The 21,125-nt window shown below is 40.0% G+C and overlaps 1 protein-coding gene across 1 annotated transcript in view; it reads right to left on the reverse strand.

Annotated features, from left to right (window-relative positions):
- Positions 1-6,386: 6,386 nt before the first annotated feature.
- Positions 6,387-21,125, reverse strand: part of galnt9 (polypeptide N-acetylgalactosaminyltransferase 9) — a 78,252-nt gene continuing 63,513 nt past the window's right edge. The window contains exons 7-11 of the mRNA XM_035659288.1: positions 17,919-18,104; positions 16,086-16,223; positions 14,031-14,126; positions 7,590-7,757; positions 6,387-7,405 (exon numbers count right to left, since the gene is read on the reverse strand). Of these exons, the coding sequence (XP_035515181.1) occupies positions 7,259-7,405; positions 7,590-7,757; positions 14,031-14,126; positions 16,086-16,223; positions 17,919-18,104 (735 nt within the window). The 3' untranslated portion in view covers positions 6,387-7,258. The remainder of the gene's footprint in view (positions 7,406-7,589; positions 7,758-14,030; positions 14,127-16,085; positions 16,224-17,918; positions 18,105-21,125) is intronic.

Consider the following 21,125-nt stretch of genomic DNA (forward strand, 5'->3'; position numbering starts at 1 on the left):
AATCAGGGAAGAATTGCTGATCAATACCAGACACTTATTACTATTTATAATAATACTTATCATTTATTCGACCAGATGCTGCTGACTTTCCAGCTTGAAGTTGTGGTGAAATAAAAACTGATGACATCAGACATGTTTGCCAGGGACCTGTGTAGGAGAAGACACGTTCTTTCAGTGTTGATGTAACTTCTCCAAGGTCATAGAATATTTAATGTGGTCGATTGCCAGTCAATGTAACGTTTCTCTCTTCTTTCTGATGCTATTAAATGCTGGAACAACTTCATATTATAATAACGTCATATATAATAATATATATATAATAATATAAGTCATTCTACAACCTAGAGACTCCTCCACTTTGTTCAATAACTGTCCCTGCAGACAGCCTTTTGTTTTCATCACATTAAATGTAAGCCCATTAAACAGATGAAACCTGTTTGTCTACTCATTTGCCAAATCGAAGCCGAAAGGCATCTTCCTGCTTTATTGGTTTTTAGCAGTTATTTTCAACCCTGGAGCAGTTTCTTCCTCTTATTTGGACATGAGGGACCACTGCTGTCCAAACCAATGGGTCAGAGACTGTGTTGAGGGGCTGGTTTCCTCTTAAGGTTTCCAAACCAGCCTGGAGCTCCGTCTGGAGAGAGAATGTGATCTGACTAGCTACAGAAAGTACAATCAATATATAAATACATAGCACCATGAAGTATGACTTGTGAAGCGTAACCGATCCATTACCAAACACCAAAGCAAGTTTAAAAAATAAAACTTACCAAATGAAAATCACCTATATCATATGATCCATTCTGAGGAAAGGGGTCATTGCTTTTTGTTTTAGTCAAGCCTCTAAAAATGCTCTATTATTCATGGCGTTGCTTAAATCTTAAACAGACCAGCGTGCGCACCCACACACACATACACACACATACCCCCACATGCACACATACCACCTCTGTGCAGTTCTATCTCGGAGGCAGAGCAACACTAGGCCTAATTGTGTCTTGGAGCTACTGTGCTGCTCATCTCTGGAGATCTCATTATAAGATCCACAAGCTGTTCAGGCACGTACCCGCTCTCTTCACTCTCTCATCCCATCAGCTTGTACATCATAACTGTCTGAAATCTCCATCGCCCCTTTGCCGTATTGACAGAATAAAACAATTATTGCTGATTAGGAAATTGCACTGTGCACCTTAAGAGAGAGGCATAGAGACAAACAGATAAACTGCTCTGCGAGGTGTTTGATCTTGCCGTTAGCTGTCAATAGCGAGTGTCTAGTTAGCAGCTCTGATCCGAGCCATGAGAGCAGCGTGGGTTTCAAAGTCTTTAGAAAGTTTTGTCCATTTGACAGCAGATATGACTGTTGAAATACCCGAAGCATGAAAGTTTAAAAAAAACATTACTACAAGAAAACTACTGTTTTGAAGTGAAGGTGCTCAGCTTGATTTTACTAGAAGATGCAGGTAACCGCTACAGTAATACATAGTACTATAGTTTTGGGAAATGTGCTTGTGTAGCTTAGCTTAGCTTTAGGGATGTCACAAGAACTGATACTTCAGTTGCAAGTCGATACCAGCGTTTTGAAAATGGGACGGTACTCGTCTTTCTTCAGTACCGTAAGTACTGAAGGTACCGGGGAATCAATTCTTCCCGAGCTGAAAGAGCTCCTCCTGTACAGTCTAATGGCTGTCGCACATGCTCTGCAGAGAAACACACAGACGCTCTCTGGCGCAGATACAGGGTTTATGTTACCAGCTCAATTAGGTAGTGAGTCAGGGAAATGTTCAAATGTGGTTAATAAAAGCAGTGTATGTTCAAGAAAAGGGATTTATCATTTAGGTCTTTACCGTGTTATTGAATTAGTATTCAGAATTGTGAAATTCCGCTAGTATTGGTATCGACTACTACATTTTTTCTGGTATCGTGACATGCCTATTTAGCGTTGCATAGAAAAACAGGAAGCATGGGGAAACAGAAGTTCTAGCTGGATGGATAAACTGTTGTTGACAAGAAATAATTACATCATGTTAGTTGCTCTAAAGCCATCAATTATTACAGAACTGTTTGTGTATGGATTAAACAAACAAGATACAATGTGTTATTTCAGTCTTTTTCTGCTCTAGAACTGTTTTGGAACTTTTGAGAGAGCCTGTCTAACTGTTTCTTCCAGTCTGTATGCAAAGCTAAGCTAACGGTTTCCCAGCTCCAGCCATAGTACTTAATGCACAGGTAAAAGTGTTGTATTAATCTTCTCATCTAACTCACAGACAGAAAGCAAATAAGTGTATTTCCCCAAAGGTTGCTAATATAGTGAACAGTTCTTGTAACATATTTTGAGTGTTTTTGAAGGTTTTCCTGCTATAGCACAAACCGTATCCGTAAAAACAAGGAAACAAGCATTGGTTTTAGTATGTTGCTCAAGGACACTTAAGTAGGGGTGTGGATCAAACCTGAAACCACTGTGTTACACCAAAAATGTCTCTCTTTAAAGTTGATATCCAGCCCAGGTAAAGCCGCACTGGGTGGTGTTTTTATACTACGCTACCTTGTATATTGAGTTTATTTGAGTATTCTTTTATGTTCCCATTTTGGGTCTGTGTAAATGGCACACTATTAAACAAGCAGAAATATGACAAGGAGAAATGTTAGAATTTCCAGCCCAGAATGAGAGTGAACACTGTCTATCAGTCCTAAAGAGGTGAAATATTGTATCGAGAAATTGTCATTTTATCTCAAGTAGGGCTCATAAACTGAAGACATTAATCTGTGCAGGAATGACCCACTCACAGTCACCCATAAAGTCTGGCTGTTATCCAGACCACAGTTTTTTTTTTTAAATAATCCCCATTGATGGATTTGAGTAGACTGAGCAAAAGTTAGATAAAAACTTCTTGTGATTTTGATTAATATATCTGTACCTCCTAAGATAACGTTTACATTGCACCCATGCATGCGCTTTTATATAAGATAAATCTACATTTATATCATCTACAATTATACAGGTTTGTGTGTTTGCCCCTCAAACTTTGCTCATTAAAACTTTTGCACTTTTTCACCTATTGAGCTGACTATCTGTCCAGATCTCTGCTTTCCAAACACAGCAGTAATTGCTGTCAGTTTCTCTGCAGATAAATAATACACCGATTGCTCTCCTGCCTCTCTCGTAGTTCTGAATATATGTGCAAACAGTATGCATTCCAGGCAGTCCAGGGAATTAGCATCAGTTTAGCCACACAGTGGAAATGCTGCCTTTTGCACCACTTCAAAGCCCACCAACTCCCTGTATCCCCCCCCCCTCATCCTCAAACCGCGGCTGTCTGAATAATAAAGTCACCTCTTCCTCTTGGCTGCAGGCCAGACGTAAAAAGAGTATTGTCAGTATCACAATGAGATTGAACGAGGGTCCCCTGCTCATGAGACGGATGTGGTGTCCTTGTCCATCCAACCCCCCCCGCTTCCTGCCTCTAGTTCCCTGTCACACATATCTTACCCCCACCCTCCTGCTCCAACAGCCCACCCTCCTCCAGCCCATCACTCACTGTCACTCTGTCATCCAGTCTTAGGGAAAATGAAACCCTTAATGCAGGCTCGCCTTCCCTTTCACCTGCTGCGATCAGCTCAGTGGCTGTTGTCTGAGGCTCAAGCGTTCAGCGCTAATGCACACCGTGCACATGCAAATGTAACACTATCCATGAGCCGAACTTCAAGTGATAATCCACCCAAAATCTGTCACTCATGCTTTACTTCTTCACACAGATGAGGCATTATGTTTTGTTGCATATTCTACAAAGAGTGTTTGATACTTTAAAGTACTGATTTTGGGTACTACTACCCTGATTGCAACAGTAATAACCATAAATTCAAATAATTATTAAGGAATTACACATACATTGACACAAACCACCTAATATAAATACAGCTAAACCACATTCAGTACTGTAGCTCTCACTCTGTGCTGTCAGCCATCTGGACCACACTTCCTTGGAGCCCGGTGTAAATCGACTCAGCAGGCAAGCCTCTGCGGCACAGACCTGTAACCCACTGAATCCATTCATTCTATCAGGTGGGGTACCATTATTCTGCAGGTGTTAAGTCCGGGGAAACCCATATTGCTAGAATAATAATTTCTCGGTTCAAACTATTTCCTGACATGGGGTCCGTGAGACATTGCACTGGCGGTGTGTTTGTAAACCTTGTCGGAGACCGGAATAAGATATTACCTTGGGAGGGCTGAAGCAGTCTTCGTTTAGAGGACACACAGATGATGCATTGCTTATGTGAAATGATTAGAGGCAAAGAAGCATGACATAGTGGCAAGTACAGGCAATCTCTCAGGGTAAACCAGCTGGAAACCAAATTAAAATGAGCCTTTGGAACATGCAGGTTGGATAGCATGGCCAACCACAGTAAAAGGACTTTTCACTTTCCATTGGGTCCTAAAATGCTCAGTATATCTGGGCTTGAGGATGGTGGAGAAATAAATTGGACACACAAGGAAGCCTCTTGTGAATGCAACAAAGGTATTCAGTGCTTTCAAGGTAGACAGCACTTTTAAGCTTAAGCCCTGCTGTATATGATGTCTGTGTTAAAGGCAAAATAAGTCAAGTTTTCACATCTTGTTCTTATCCAAATAATAATAATAAAAAAGCTTTATCAATTGCTCTCCTTAGTTATTGTTGCTGTACCTGTGCACCAGTGACGTGCAGTGAGGTTCATGGCTATAGGAATTAGATTTACAAATATATGAACCCAACAGAGTAGATTATTCACCATTTGATCGGCAGCAGTTAACGGGTTATGTTTCATATCTCATATCAGCATTCTTTACACAAACAAACTTTACAAAATGTATTGCTGCACTTGACTCGCTAATTGTAACCGTGGTCTGTAAGACTGTTGCTAACTCGCTGTCACCTACTCTGCAGCTGCGGAGTAGCATAAGAATCTCTAGGCTCACGAGTGCCCCCTACCATGCGGCAAGAGAACTGCCTGCCTCACCGAGTGCCTCTTCACTGCCGTTGTAAGGTCTCTGAGCACACGAAACAGGTTACACACATATATTATATACATCAGCTAAACTATGGCAGGCTCTGCCTCCCCTGCCTCTCGTCACTGCTGTGCACAGCACATACACATTTACATTAGGCCCTTCATTTCTTAACTTAAATGACAACTATCACAGTCAGATTTGATCAGCTCTAGCTACAGCAGCTGCTCACTTGAGAATCCTGTAAATACCGTATGCACTTGATGGCTACATACATGGACTGTGACTGAGGCTAAACATATTGCATCCTCAGTAGTTGATGATCCATGTAAAAGACATGGTAATAAATTAGCAGTATTGTTCTCGTATCGCAGTGTCGAGCTAGTTAGTCTAGTAAGTAAGTATGATAAGAAAAAATGCCAAATCAGACTTTTTTCATTGTAACATAACCCGATTTGGTTGCATAGCTAATAGACTTGTTGGTATTTTCGAACAAAAGAGAAAAGAGATACTACAGTTTGCACATTCATAGCATCCAGGACCAGCATCCACACAGTGGGAAAATACTTACACAGTGGATGTGAAAGTTGTGAATGAGTTTTTGTTGTTTTTGAACATAACCTGTAGCTTCACAAACGGATAGAGTTAATTAATGATAGTATATACTAGTACTAGGGTAGTAGATAGTAAGCTTTACACGCTAGCAATTGCAGCATACATAAAAACCCATTGTTTAAAAGTTTTTAGTTTTGCTTTTGTGTTTTTGGTTTTAGAAACAAAATATAACAATGCAAGTCAATTCAAAGCTTGACAGGCTTGCCGTGCTTTGTTGCACACACCAAGCAATGACTTCACTTTCTGTGGGAGGGACACCAGTAAGGAACCTGTCAAATGGTGTAGTAAATTTATCATAATGCATGTCAATAAAAGTAACGAACTACATACAAAAAAAAGATTGTGTTCATCTGTTAAACATGATTAGATATTTAAGCAAAAAGCATGTCAGACACTTTCAAGTCATTCTTTCTAAACGGACACATTTCTGGCCGGACATGAGAAAAACTGAACAAGTAAAGAAGTTTTTTTTTCTGGGTAAAATAATTGGAAAGCTTTCTGTGCTTTCTGCAGACCCGTTATCCAGTGGGCGGGTTGGAACAATCACAGTACACAGAGCCAGAAACCTGATGGAGGCTTGAGGTGGTTGTAAGTGCAGGCAAAACAAAAGACAGGCAATCGTTCTGGCGCTGTTAGCAACTGCCTTTACAACACTACAAAAGAAGACGTGTAGTTTTTATGTAAGACACAGCCAAGTACACACAGGGAGCAAAAGTTGACACTGAATTCTTTGAACTGACGACAGCGGTGATATAAACGCTTGGGAAGAGAAAGATGAAGCGGCGTCTCATCATAAAAATGATTTTATTATCCTAATTGTTATCAGAGGACGGATATCAATTTTTCACTTTTTACAATATATTACTATCATTAGACTGTTTTATACATTGTTTTATATATTAATAATTCTCAAATAATTTTGTACATGCTTTTGGGACTGACATTCCCTGGTCAGATTAAGCAGAAAAATGAGAAAAAAGGCACATGATTGCTCCTGTCCACAGTGAGCAATACAGTCCAAAGAAACAAAGAACTGTAGTGGTTTGTGTGAGTGCAGGTGAAATGCCTCCCTGTCAGATGATGGGCAGCCTCGAAGCCTGTTACATGTCTTGTCAGGGCAGCGTAATATGTCTAAAGCAATTTTCCAAATCACAACCCAAAATAACCATTTTGATGTGGCAATTGACAGTAATTATATCTTTTAATTTGCTCAGACGCACTCAGGAAAAAGAAAAACACACACACACACACAGGCTTTCTCACCTTCAAAGATCTGATAGTTTAGTTTACAGTAGAAACAAAAGAGTTGCTAGGATCTCAAACCACCTTCAGGGGCTGCACTCAGGTGTCTTGTTTCTCTGTTCTATACATGTAGCTGAATGTCAGAAATGTGGGCCATTTCAAACAGCGCAGCTTGCCGTAAGGTCTCTGTGAACGCACAGCTCAGTGGAACACTTGAATTGATCATATTCTTCTTCAAGACTCAGTGTTACGAAGCTCTGTGGCCTGAGGGAAGCTTAGTGTGCAGTACAGTCTGTTTGTGTGAAATACCACACACTAGCATCACCAGTCCTCTCTCCCCTCTGAACTGTCCAACATTTGAAATCCAACTGCGACTTGAAAAACTGCCCAAACTGTCTCAAAGGTTGTTCTCTGGCTTCAATGCCTGGGATGCTTAATCCAGTTTCGTATCATCCATTTCTGACCAGAGCATCTCTGGACCACCAGGCGAAGACCAAAGTTGGCATCTTTAGACATCTCTACCTCTAAGCATCGACCAGTGTCCCTACTGATGATTGGACCATTCTGCAAAAAACATAACAAAAAAAAATATGACCAGATTTGCCCGATAACCTTAGACAAAACAGATGGTTGCAACAACAAGAGCTTATTCATAGAATAATGATAATTATGACAGTTATTAGCAGTTCAGTAACATATGCATCACCATCTATTTTATTGTATTTGGTGTCTGAAGTGTACTTTTTACCTGTGTAAAGTCCCAAAGCCTCTGGGAAATCCTTGAAATGGCGTCGCATTTTTTCAGTCTGGGAGTACGTCCTCTGCCATCATCAACGAGGCATTTTGTGTCGGGCAGGAAGGTGGTCGACCCCAGGGGCCCTAGCTGGAGAAGGCCCTCGGTAGAGTAGCGGGCGAGCTGCAACACAGAGATAGCCAATGTGTTCAACTGCAAGACTCACATGCGGTTGCAGTAATCATAGCTTCAACAATGGCAGACTGCATGACAGGAACCTACATAACACATAATGTTACTGACTCTAAGGAAATCCATGCTGAATATAAGGGAAAACGAATTATATACCATCAAAATGTGTTTTTTCAGCTTCCTTGGTCATTTCAACAGCTTGCTCAAGAAAATAAAGTTTATTTTAATTATTTACAGCCCATATCTTACACAAATGTTAACCCTCTGTTTTGCTAGGTGTCTGTAGTCTGCCCGTCACCTATACATATTTATATTGAAAACAATACAATGCTGAATTTATAGTTCAGTGCATTTAACGGACCAGTGTGTAGGAATTGGTGACATCTAGTGGTGTCGTTGCAGACGACGCCCTCGCTTCAGTAAGTACATTTAGTTTAAGTTTTAGCTGTAGCTAGGTGTGGCTGTCTCACTCTATCTATTTCTAGTTGGCTGTTTGGTGCAATTTTATAAAGCTGTTTTCACAGAAATTATACATTTCTATGGCATAATACTTGATATATTATATAATAATATATCATTTTGTCTTTTACCTTAACCGTTTATTTTATTAGACTTCAGTGCAAGACTGTCTCTCCTTATTACATGTGGTCTTGTTTTCAGTGTACAGCACTGCACAGAAACCACAGTGCACAGCTTGTTAATGCCAAAATATTTCCCCAAACCAAAACTTGATCCGTCACTGTTTAATCCGGCACATGAAAGGCTCTGTAACGATAAGTATCTATTACGTAAGGATACAGTAGAGATACCATTTATTATTTATGGGAGTGATCCTCTCTGAAAAATGAGATGCTAAAGATAGGGGGGTCTTTGGTAAGGTTGCAGCCCTACTTTGAGGGGGACAAATACATGACTGTCACACACACACACAGCCTTCTGTTAAAGCACAGGAAAGGTAGCTATATGTTATTCACAGTCCTGGAAGAATCAGTGTAACAGGATGCCTCTGAATCCAGACTGCTAAAAAAAGACGACTTATAAAAAATGTGTCTTCCAATGCTTATTGATGCAAAAATATGCTCTATCCTTTTCTGTCCCAATGTGACTTTGTTACAAATTGTCTGAGGGTTTGACTGAGAAAATGAGATGAAATATAAGCACATTTTTGAGCCCATTGCAAAAGCTGCTTCTTGTAGCTACCCTCTCTTCACACCTGTCAATGAATCTGTTGAAACTTAAAATGTAATTGTTTGAAAAACCTATTATTGTGGTCATACACAGATAGTCCCTGTTCAAGTACTCAGTTAATTTTAGGAAAAAAAATCTGTCCAACAATATAACTTTGTCTGAGTGGAGACTTTTGGAGCTGCAGTAAGTGGCCTGTGTGGGTGTTGCTCCTTGTGAGAAGAGTGAATGCCGGTGGTTTTTGAAAGAGCCACTTGGAACAAATAAGAAAACAATGAAGCAGCACTTTATGTGTCACTCGAGGTTGCTCAGGGCTGCTGATAAAGATAATTCTTTGCACCAAGGAATGTCAGACATTTACATAAACATATTTGAAACTCTCAGTCTAATGCGAGACACATTTTGAATTTTTCTCAAAGGTCATTATTACAGACAGTTTGATTAACAATTCTTCATGGAATTTTGTATTGCTGTCTTGGGTCTTTGTGGGTTATAAGGCTCTAAGCTGATTTATCCATGGTGTAAACTATGACTGGGCACAAGGAAACCCCCGTATAATCCCTGCTAATACCTGTTTACAGCTCAGTCTGGCAGCCTTTTATACGCTAATACATTTAAAACGGGACCATAACAAATAATTAACGTGAGGAAATGATTCTGCCAAGCCAATTAACCTGTGCCTCATGCAGCAACATTAGACGCTCCATTGCCTTCGCGCCGTACCTTGGGAAAGTTTTGCAGCCACTTTTTGGAGGTCAGGCTAATCACAAGTTTCTTAATTAGCTCATTAACGGTGCAACGCTGTGACAATATAAATATAAGTGGAGTGGAGTGTTTGTACATTGTATCGGGTTGTAATCTCCACATTTCTACCTTTGCTGTACCTTGCTCCACCATGAGTAAGTTAATTCTACAGATTATGGCAAACGTCTTAAAGAGGGCTTGGCATGGGGGCCTCGGCTCTGGGCCCAGCACAGGTCCTCTCAATACAGGACTATGGTCTGGCATGGGAATCTGAATGAGGTTCCAACCTCTACACAAACCCCTGAAGGACAGACTTAAGAGGCCCCATTGCATAAGCGGCAGAGATGGTGTCCATCAGCACCACGCGCACCTAAGTGCTCTGCACATAGCTGGGATTCCTTGTGGGAGGAAACCCAGTCTGAGAGCCCTAAGCAGTGCTTGTCTCAGAAACACAACAGCAAATTAAATACTTAATGCAAATGTGCAGCAACAATGCTTAAAAAGTACTTTAATGAAACACTCATTTAATCAAGTTGAAGCTGGGACGTTAGTTAAGCAGTCTATCTATAAATGAATATAGTTGATTCTAAAATGGTAAATGGACTGTACTTGTATATTATTCATTTTGTTTACCTTTATTAAACAACACCAGGCAGCTAGAAAATAACCACACACACCTCTATACACATCAGACGGGTAGGTATTCTGCCTGTTTATGTAGGAAACGCTGGATTAACGGGGCACATTAATCCCGTCACTGCCTCCTTTCAGGGTTCTTTATTTTTACCACCATTGCGTTCCGTGTTTTCTTGTAGATATGCTCGTCAACAGGAAGGAAGGAAGAAAAAAGATGCATCATTTACTTTTAAGAGACTACTGCTTGGTGTGTGTATGTGTGAGTATGAGCGGTGATGCAGGCTTTGTAGCTCCTCCGCCATGCGGGGCATCGGACAAAGGTGAGACATTATCCATGATTTAGATTTCCACTGGGAGAGCCGGCAGAGAGAGACTCATTCGTCAGAACTACAATAAAGATTTATTATTTATTATTCTGGCCAATTATATATAAGTAAAAGGAGCAATGGTAAAGAGGAATGCAAAATCACAGTCCCACAAAATTAAATTCTGCCCGCTCACAGTAATGTCGGTCATCACTGTAATCTAATAATACAAAGGCACAAAATTCATCTCCATTTGTTTGTTTCCCCCAGGGATCAGGATTAAAAGAGTCAGTGAAGCTTTACATTACTGGACCTCACTGAGCTCTTGCTGTATAGAGAGAAGAGGCTGGCCTTTTATAAAAACTCCCTCACAAGACAAATAATGAACATGTCACTCAGGGAACTGGTTAGAAAAGGTGGGAAATGTAAGAAAAGTGATGCATGAATAGCATTTGCATGATTTGTCTTCAGGGTTATCTTTTGTTCCAAAGCATAATAGGAAAATAAGCACAAAAACAGGACAGGCTCCCACCCACCATGCCATTTGTCCTGGTATCTATTCAAGTAAATTATTATGCTGAGCACACGGCAGCTGTGACTGCATATTCATGCACTCTCACCTGGGAATGGCCCTGTTTTCCCACTGAGCAGCTCAGAGTTGTTGGTGATGCCTTGCTCAATTGTACAGGCATGGCACTACCATCCACTTTTGCCTCCTCTGGCTGATGAACAGTTTCTAAGTCTAGCATTCCGATGTCATGCAGTGTTATTAAGCCAGTGAAAACCTTGAAATAGATTTTACCTAATCATGAAGCACTGTGAAGATTTGGTTCATTGCAGTATTATACTCCCAAGAGCCATATATTCTGTGCTCTTTTACTGTTAAATAAAAAAATAATACAGATACCCAATGAGGCTTGCAAAATATACTTTGTAATTTGGTCATTCTGTGCTTTAAACCAGTATGTCCATGACTAACTGCACTCATTAATGTGAATCCTCAAGCCCACGGGTCTCTCAGATTTTGTTTTATAAAGAGGACAAAATGCATCACTCTCCCTCTTAACCTGTATGAAAACCTGAATTTATTCAATTAATTTATAGAGATTAATGAAGATTTTCTTCACATAACTTTTGAGGGTTTTGAGGTTGATTTACACAGGTTCAAATCAAACGACTGACAAATAATGAAAATAATGGACAGGGAGATGAAAATGTCCTAAATAAATAATAATTAAATTATAATTTCCTAAATAATGTAGGACAAATTCACATAGTCAAAATAGGCATATAGTCTTTTCAAAATATGCTTTGTAGGACTTTAAGGAAGATGTGATTTTAACTGGCCTCACTGTTTATGACTGAGAAGACATATTTGGGAAGATGAAGATAAGATGACTGTATAGAGTCTGTATGGACTGTAAGAGTGAATCTGTGAATTAGTTTTAAAATGATCAGGAAATTTCAATTTTCTAATTGCTTTTATATAAATCTTGTATATAAAAGTCCATCTTTGGAAAACATATCATAAATGGTAAGAAGTTGAGTTCCAGAAAAACAATATGGGGTGCAAGGATTGAATGTAATGTGTTTTTGGAGCAAATTTTATGAAGAGTGGGGGAAAATGTAGTCGCCCACACTATGTTGTAGTATGACAAGTAAGGATAGATTTCAGAATACAAAAGGGCCCAAAGGCATTCTTTGTCCACAAAATAAATTGCTTTCTATCTGGTTACCTCTTTACTCACACACTCTACAGTATGTGTTTCCTCTACAACTCAAGTTCCCACTGATTATGATTCAGAGAAATTATGTCTTTATTTAAATGAATTTCACATTAAATGCAGATACAGGATATGTCGACACTGCTGTAATTGAGCGTGCTGAGTGATGTTTTCACATTTATGACAAGAGCTAATTAAATAAGGCAGGATGCTAGAGAAAGGTCTCTGAATGAATAAAAGAGAGATATAATTTCATATGACAGCTGCAAATGGATTACTATACATCAGAGGTGGAATTAAGTCCAAAGTAAATCTCAAGTGTTTGCACTCAAGTCCCAAGTTTTGACCGGCAACATTAGTTGTTTTAGGAAATTGTTACGTGACACACTTTTTTAAAATAGACTAATGACTTTTTAATCTTTCAAGTCACAAGTCACAAGTTACAGGTGTTAACGTCCAAGTCCACAGGCAAATCTTTCTTGATTTTGTCAGGTCAGTCTAAAGTCATTGAATTTGTGACTTGAGTCTGACTGGAGTCCAAGTCATGTGCCTAGAGACAATGCATCTGCTATACATATACTGTATATATGAACCATTTGATAAATGAAGACCCATCCCCAGGACATCCTTCAGCTTTATATCATGAAAAGATTTTAGAACTTTTAAAAGATATTGATTAAACAAAGGGTGGGACCTCTTAGCTAATGCTAATAAAAACTCTTTTAAATGCTAAAATCTTAATTTGGTAACATTTTGCACCTGGACCTCTGAAATTAATTAATTAATTAATTCAATTCAGACTTTTTCAAATGCATTGCAAATTTTATTCCAGCACATATCACTTAATATGCATTTCTTTCTTTTATTATGGTTTGTTTGTTTCTTTATTTATTATTCAATAATTACACCCACACAGGTTTATGTTAAGACCAAACTTGATCATTATCTTCCTGAAACTCCTGTCTTATTTTTGGTTTTAGTTCGACTCAACTGTGAACAGCTTGCGGGTGTGTGGGGCCTTTGTTCATGAGTATCCTGACGAACATCTTCTGTAGTTTATTAAACCAGAACACTTGCTGAAGTAGATGTGCGTCCTGATTGAATACACACACCAGTTTATTTCAATTTATGTAGCTCTCAAATGTGTATTCATAATTAGTTTGGCTAGCAATTTATTGTTACTACTTCGCTGGTCATTTGGGATATAATATTATGATCTGCCCTCAGTGTGTGTGATGTGTGTTAGCTGTTCACTTAAAAGCTTCAGCGGAGATGTGTGTGCGTGGGTCTGTAGTTCTGGTAAATGAGAAGCAATCAGGCAACATATTTCTCTTTATAGCGCTGTTGCTACCACCACTGCTACTACCACTAAATTCTATGGTGCTTGAGGAAGAGAGTAATTACACCACATCATCCTGAGGAGAGTCCTCAAGTGTTAAAATGCAGAATAAGTTCATCCGTAAATCTAAGAATGAGTATTTACATTTGCCAGGAGGGCAATACATAAACACACACACACACACACACACACACACACGTAATGTTACTTTGGAAGAATCCACACACTACACTGACTGACAGGCAATTGACTGATTGCCTGATGAACATGGCTGCTTAATGAATACAGCAGTGAACATGGACACACTAACAGTTCACAGGACTGGTCTGACCTGGGAGGACATGCCGTGGCAGGGGTAGAGGATGGCTTTGTCGTCGTCCTCAGAGCCCTGGTCCAGGCAGTAACCACTAGCTTTGCTGTTCCTCACCTGAAAGAGAACACAGGAGGCACTGGTATTCAATAAATGTTTGAATTATTGAAGAAAAGATTATGGTAGGAGTTGAGAAGAGACGAGAGAGAAGGATCTTGTATGGTAGATTGTAGTTGCGTGACCATCAGGATTAAAGGTTGTTCCTACAAAGGATTTCACAGGAGGAGTTTGACATTTTTGGAAAGATTCTCATTCGACTTGCCAAGAGTTAAATAAGAAGATTCAGACCACTCTCCTGTCTGTTCTTTAAATACTTTATGAAGCTGAAGCCTACCAGCACCTCTTAAGCTCACTAATTAACACATTTTATTTCATGTCTGTAGGAAGCCGAGCCAAGAAAGGCTCCAACACAGAACCTCCTGAATAGCTGCAACTTGTTTTTTTCACTTAGGTTTTTGGGTGAATGAAACAAACAAGATATAACATGTTAGTTAGTGGTAGGTAGATTTGGTTACCTTTGGCTAGCTGTTTCTCCTTGTTTACAGTCTTATGCTAAGCTAGACTAACTGTCTCCTGGCTGCAGATTTCAATCTTCTCATCTAACTGTCAGCGAGAAAGTAAGTATATTTCCCAAAATGTTGCAGTCTTGCATTGATCATAAAATGAACAATAATTGTCACAGTTCTAGTTTCTGTCATCAGCCTTAGGGGTGTCAGTTGGTTAGAAACCTGCCTTATTCTTTGTTAGGTAGCAGCAAACCCACAAAAAAGAGTTAACACAGAATCTTTAAAATATTTGACAATAGTTCTAAATCAAGAGCTCAGAATATTGGCTCCTTATATTCAATAAGCTTAACATTCAGTTGGAGATAACAAGGATGTTGCTACTCTTCCGAGCTATTGGCTGCTGTGGTTACATTTGCCACAAAATTTAATGTGAAAACAAATCTACTGGATCCTTTGTGACTTGTTCACACAGCAGTCTTATATAATCACAAAGTGATGACCTGGCCATGATAGGATATTGCAGTGACCAGTCCCCAGTTCTGTCTCTACCTCCAGGCCTCCAGATGGTGGTGTGCATTGAGCGTGAGCTTGGGTTCAGTGTGATTTGAATGCGTACGGCTTCATTTCCAGGTTGTGACATATCTATCATGTGCTGTTGTCAGGGAAGGTTCCACTCGGCTGGTCTGGTCAGCATGGGCTAGCGCGGCACTGATGCTCAGTGACAGATGAGACTCACTTCTGCTGCGGCGGCTGTGTGGCAACACAAGGCTTGTCGACAGATCTGAAATAGTGCCACTTAAGTGGCTGCTCTGAGGAATCCATTAGCTGGGTGCCAGAGCCAACAGGCGGCAGGGGAAACAAAGAGGGGAGTAAATTCACACAGCTTTGATGAATCTAGAGGTTAATTTTAATGTATTCCAGCATTGCATTTGCAGAGCATATTGATTTTCCTCTGTTTTCCATTGTTGAAATTGATATGACGAAAAAATTGTGTGTTTGAGAAAACCTCCAAATAGTGTCTGAGTCTGAGTGTGTTACATTTTTCAACCTGTCCTAATCCTGTTTTCTTCCCCCACTGTGCTGAGTGTGCATCCAAGCCCAAAACAATCAAGTTGGAATGGAAAACTAATAAGTGTTTAATTAAAACTCATTCTGAGGAAATTGCATCTAATCCTGTGTGGTGATACTGTAGCAATGATACCTTTACCTTATTGGCTACAGTGAAGTCATATTTATTTAAGCATAATCTTTGATGTGGACGGTTAGGTTTTTTTTACAGACTAAAGCAGATCTCATGTACCTGCTTACATCTGAGTTGCAGAAAAACATTTCTAAAGAAAAGATCCTGATAATGCTCACAAATTAAGTTCTCACACATTTTCTGTATTTATCATCTGTGGAACCTGTCCCAGTGTGCATCCTCTTTAAAGCACAGCTCTGTAATAGAATTAAGATTAAAATTAAGATGCAGAGTTTTGCCAGTAATCATTTTAGCAAGTATCTTTCTCACCTCGCCGTATGTGATGGTGTTGTTGTAGATCCGCATCTCCGGGTAGACGTGTTCAAGGTACCAGCGGAAACTCCGACATTGCAGCCTCTTCCTTAGGGCCAGGCGCTCCGAGACATCCCCAAAATCTACCCCCGGGTTCTGTCAACAAATGGTGCAAAAATGAGACAGACAAAAAAAAAAGACTTTTAGCCAGCGGGCACTTTACTTAAGAACCAAGTGAGAGTACTAGATGCTGGAGAAATAGAATACGCAAAACTGTTAAGGTGCTGAGAGGATGCAGCAAGCGTTTAGTTAAGAGATGGATGGATGCGCCTGTCATGTGGGACCTTCATTGTTCTTTCATTAGACATGATCTGTGCTGAGCAAATTCTAATCAGCTGCTTAATTATGAGCCCTCACGGCCCTGCCTGCATTATGGAGGTGGCTTTACAGATTGATTAGGGGAATGCCTAATAGCTTCACTGCCTGGCACAGAGGCCTGATCCTGACACACATACCAAGTCCATATCAGTATACGCCATACAGTGCACTGCTTAAATGCACATGGATATGCAAATTAACACACATTCTGTATAGCCATAGAAAATATACACCACATGCATATAAAAGGACAATGGCTTTCCCATAGAAATTGATGCAAGGCACGCACACACCGTTGTCTTACTACCAGTTTTTCCAGGCAAATCCTCCTCATCAGTTCCCCCTAACTGTTAGAGTCTAGAGCCAGCTGCTAAACTTGCTTTCCACATCTGTTAATAATAAATTCTAGCTGGAAAAGTCCACTTTTTTTCTACCATAAAGTGACACTAACAAATGCATTCAATTTCACTGAGATGTTGTTTAGTATTTGGACTTGGGGCTGGCCACTGTGGTGAATCATAAAGCCTTCCCCCACCAAAGTAATTGTGCTCTCAGTGGGTACCTCAGACAATAACAAGAATATGTGATTGTGTGTATGGGAGGATTTGGAGGGAGGGAGGAAGGGGGGTAGATGGAATAATCGTAGTGTTAGGTCTTTGTACTGTACACAAAATAACTCTGCGCCACAGGACAGCTGGGGTAATAACGTGCCATACCACTGTGTTTGTAATTACACTGGAGAGGGGATGTGGCCTGATTGGCTAGTTTGTCAGTGCTGCCCTCCCCCTTACGCAACATGCCCTCCATGCTGCACACACACACACACACACACACATCTACACACACAATGTTTCAAACATTTCCCCAGTTGGCACTTCCTCCCTGCACTTAGTGAGTTCTCATGTAATGATGTTTGTGCCAAATTTCTAGATGGCATGCAGGTATCAGCAGCATATCAGACCTGTGTGTGACTGCCACACAGCCAGTTGTTATTTTGTTATGAACAGCAGTGTGTTGTTTTGGGCAGCGTTCAGAGGCCTTCACTGACGTCCTTCACTGACAATCATCTCATTCTGCATGGCTGAAGAGGCAATTAGGATTCAATATTAAACTCTTTATTAATGAAAATAGCTGTTTATTATTTTGCAGCCCATCTCAAAAGACCCTTGAAAGCAATTAAGCTAAAGTGATGTGTATGAAAATGGACTGATTAGACAGAAGGCTCCTCTCGTTCACTTGGTGCACCTCTCTCCTCTGTTTGGAATGAGAATCCACTGCTTCCTTGCTTTGCCTTCGCTCTGCTGCCAGTGTGAAGGTCAGGTGGGATGAAATCAGAATTTTGAATTTCTATTGACTAGTGTCTCCGGAGAACCGGGGTTGCATGTCTGAATGAGCAAGTGAGAGGGGAAGAGAGGGGGCAGATGGAGCTCAGGGATCGAGGGATGGAGGCATCTAAGATGGAGAAAAACTTACGTTCATGGGAATGTTCCAGGCCATGTAGACGTGGGATTTGTATTCATCCATCCATACCTCAGCAGCCCGGAGGGCATTGCGCTTAGCGTAGTAATCTATGTCATTGTTGTAGGGCTTCTTGGTGCGCTCGATGTGAGCCACTCTGGCGCACGGCAGGACTTCCATACTTCCTCCACACTGCCACACCTAGACAGCAGCAGGAAAGACAGTCCGTGTTACAATCAGCTGTGGATTTACACAGAAATGTCTGTTCAGAATTTTTTTTTTAATATACATAACATAATGGGAATTGAAGGAGGATGTCTGGGTGCAGTGGGAAGTAAACTCTTCCACAGCTACTGCAAATTAGAATTGACAAGTATGATTGAGTGAGTCAAATTTTTGACTCAAAATCTACCCTCCCCAGGCCCAAATACAAAAAAGTATGCCACTGAAATTCCTCCTTTTTCTCGCTTATGCACAGTTGTCCTCATCGCTCTGTTAGCAAAAAAAGGAGGCGTTGACTTTACCATGTGCTCATTGTAAGGTAAGGGAAACACAATGATTCTTATTTTAGGTTATTATACAGTAATGAAAACTATGCATATTATATTCAGTTTCTGCCAATAGATCCTCCTAAATGTGGACCTTTAAGGAATTATATGGACATACTGACACTGAGTCTTCCGCAATAAAAATCTGTTTCTACTGAAGCACATCTGACATGAAGTCAAGCTGAAAACAGTTGCAACAATTCCTCTGAAGAGGAAACCTACCTGAATATCAGGCAGTATGAGTATTAAAGGATCATTTTGCTTTATTGGTTCTTACTTTCACAGTTTTGGCTGTTAATCCTATCAGTCATTATTACATTGAACTCACAGAGTAATTGCTGAGATCTTGGAACACGGCAACAGTACTACAACGTAGTCAGTCCAGACAAAACAGAGCTGTCAGAAAATCTGATTAATTGTTAACAAGCCAACAGTTTAGTCAGATTATTTTAAACACTGTATTTTGAGGGAAAAGCAAAGGCATGTCTAATGTCGGTAATAATTCTTGCACAGGAGCTGGAGCTTGGACTGTAAACTGTGATGGATGTTTGAAACGGTTAATATGTCCTGTGAGTTTATTTGAAAAACCTGCCTGATCGTCTTGCTACTTGTGCTCCTTGCCCCATCTGAATTCTTTTTAGCAACCTCGCCACATTTTAGCAATTTAGTGAGTACAATGCAATCATTGCCGATGGGAGGGATAGCCAACAACAATTTTTCTACATAGAAACTTTTTAAAGCCTTTCTACAGCATTTTCCCCTTCTGCTCCATTTACATGCTTTGTTTGATCAAAAGTTGTAGTTTACTGAATTATGCAAGAGCATTGCTAAACACAGCTTCTGTTGCTTTATGTATTTGCCACAGATTCTAAACAGTCACATTTGCGTTATATGGCATGTACATATATTCACGCCATAGCGTAAATCCATTCAAATTTGACCGTATGTGTGACAACATGAAACAAAAGTACACTCTGTTCATTATTTTAAATTCTTTAAATCTTGCGTTCTTGCATTAAATAGCAGTCAATTGATAAACTTGGAATTTTAATCTCTTATCACTGTGGCTCTGACACTGAAGCCCAGGAGTTTAAGGAGTAAAATACACACATATTTATATCTTACCACTGTTGGTATCAAATTTAAATACAGGGTCAAACATACATCTTCATTAATGTGTTAGTCACATCGTGTTCCCCTGCTTTCTGATGCAGCTGACTGCTTAACATATAAGAAAAAATGCATGCACACACAGAAATCTGCTACTACATATTCCAGCTCTCAAACAAGCCAAATCAAATATACAAAACACAAAGTGTGATAAGTAGCTTTAAGAGCCCATCGCCCATAAATACAAGTCTGTGGAGAGTTTACTGTGATGACCAGGAAACCCTGAGACCATGAGTGCTGTGTGTATGACATAAGGAGTGATATATAAAGCCAGGCAGTACATCTATGTCATCTTGAAAAGCATCCATCACAGCAGGAAGTATTGATTGATTGTAGACTCTGGGATGTTGTGACAGTCGTCCGACATCCTCAAGGTAAGAAAATAGTGGCACAGTAGTAAAACAGTCATTTCACAGAGTGAAGCAAAAGATTAGAATTTTAAAAAAAAAATAACATCCTCCATTGATATACTGTATGCAAATCAGCACATACACAGCACGCTGTGGGAAAGTGGCCCAGGAGTTAGACACTCGCGCAACGTCATCAGAATGCCACAGCATATGGTAATGTCGTTCCAGCCGTACAAACTGCAGAGCCTCCACCACCCACAGTCTCTTAATGATGATCGCCACGATGCGTAACAGATGTCCTGATCCATTAACTTCTCTCTGAACCCAAAATGATACCCTCTGCGTGGTGTTAAAGGAGAATACTGCTGCAAAACTATTTTCTCAATTAAGTCCAGAGCAGGGGTGAAGCCTGTGTTGAGCTGCCCGTGTTTATTTATTGCCACGCAAATAAATACAGCTTCTTATGCTTTACGGCACCTTCACAATACTCAGGTAAACACTCATTAGCTACTTTTTAGTTTTGTGGGATGATGCCTTACTTGAGGGGGGCACAAAAATAATAAGTAATGGTGAGGTAATCATGAAATAATGAAGGATCATTCTACTTAGTATAATGAACCACTTTAGATGAGGAGTCACAAAAATATGTTAAGTAATTAGAACAAAATGATTATTAGTTTGTGCCACTCAGCATCAGATTCAAGGTTAATCAGAATCTACTCATTAAAGCATAAGGCGAGTCGATGCTGTCCCTGGTTAATGTCAATAAATCCCTTGAAAAGAGCAGAAAAAAATTATGCGTTTCTCAAGACCTTCTGACTTCCTCACCCTGTTAGTGGCTCTCAACCCCAAGATTTACTGAAGATGTAGATCAGCTAAATAAGTTTCTGAAACAACTGAGAATTGCAGTTTTTTACCAAATGTTACTCAAACAATGAGGAAAAAGTGCATTTGTTGGGATTTATTTTCAGCCATGGATTAGTACACATTTGGTACTCTAGTGAGGACTTGGCAGCAGCTCGGTAAATGTGGGATTGCCTCAAAATACACTGCAGTGTCCATGTTAATGGTAATGAAAGACCATGTCACCTAGGAACACGGTGTGACTCATGAATGTGTTTTTAATAGTTTTGGACAACAATGGAGGTGTATGG

The sequence above is a fragment of the Morone saxatilis genome, unplaced genomic scaffold (genome assembly GCF_004916995.1).
Source record: "Morone saxatilis isolate NCDOM2014 unplaced genomic scaffold, NCSU_SB_2.0 Contig16, whole genome shotgun sequence".
Lineage (NCBI taxonomy): Eukaryota > Metazoa > Chordata > Actinopteri > Moronidae > Morone > Morone saxatilis.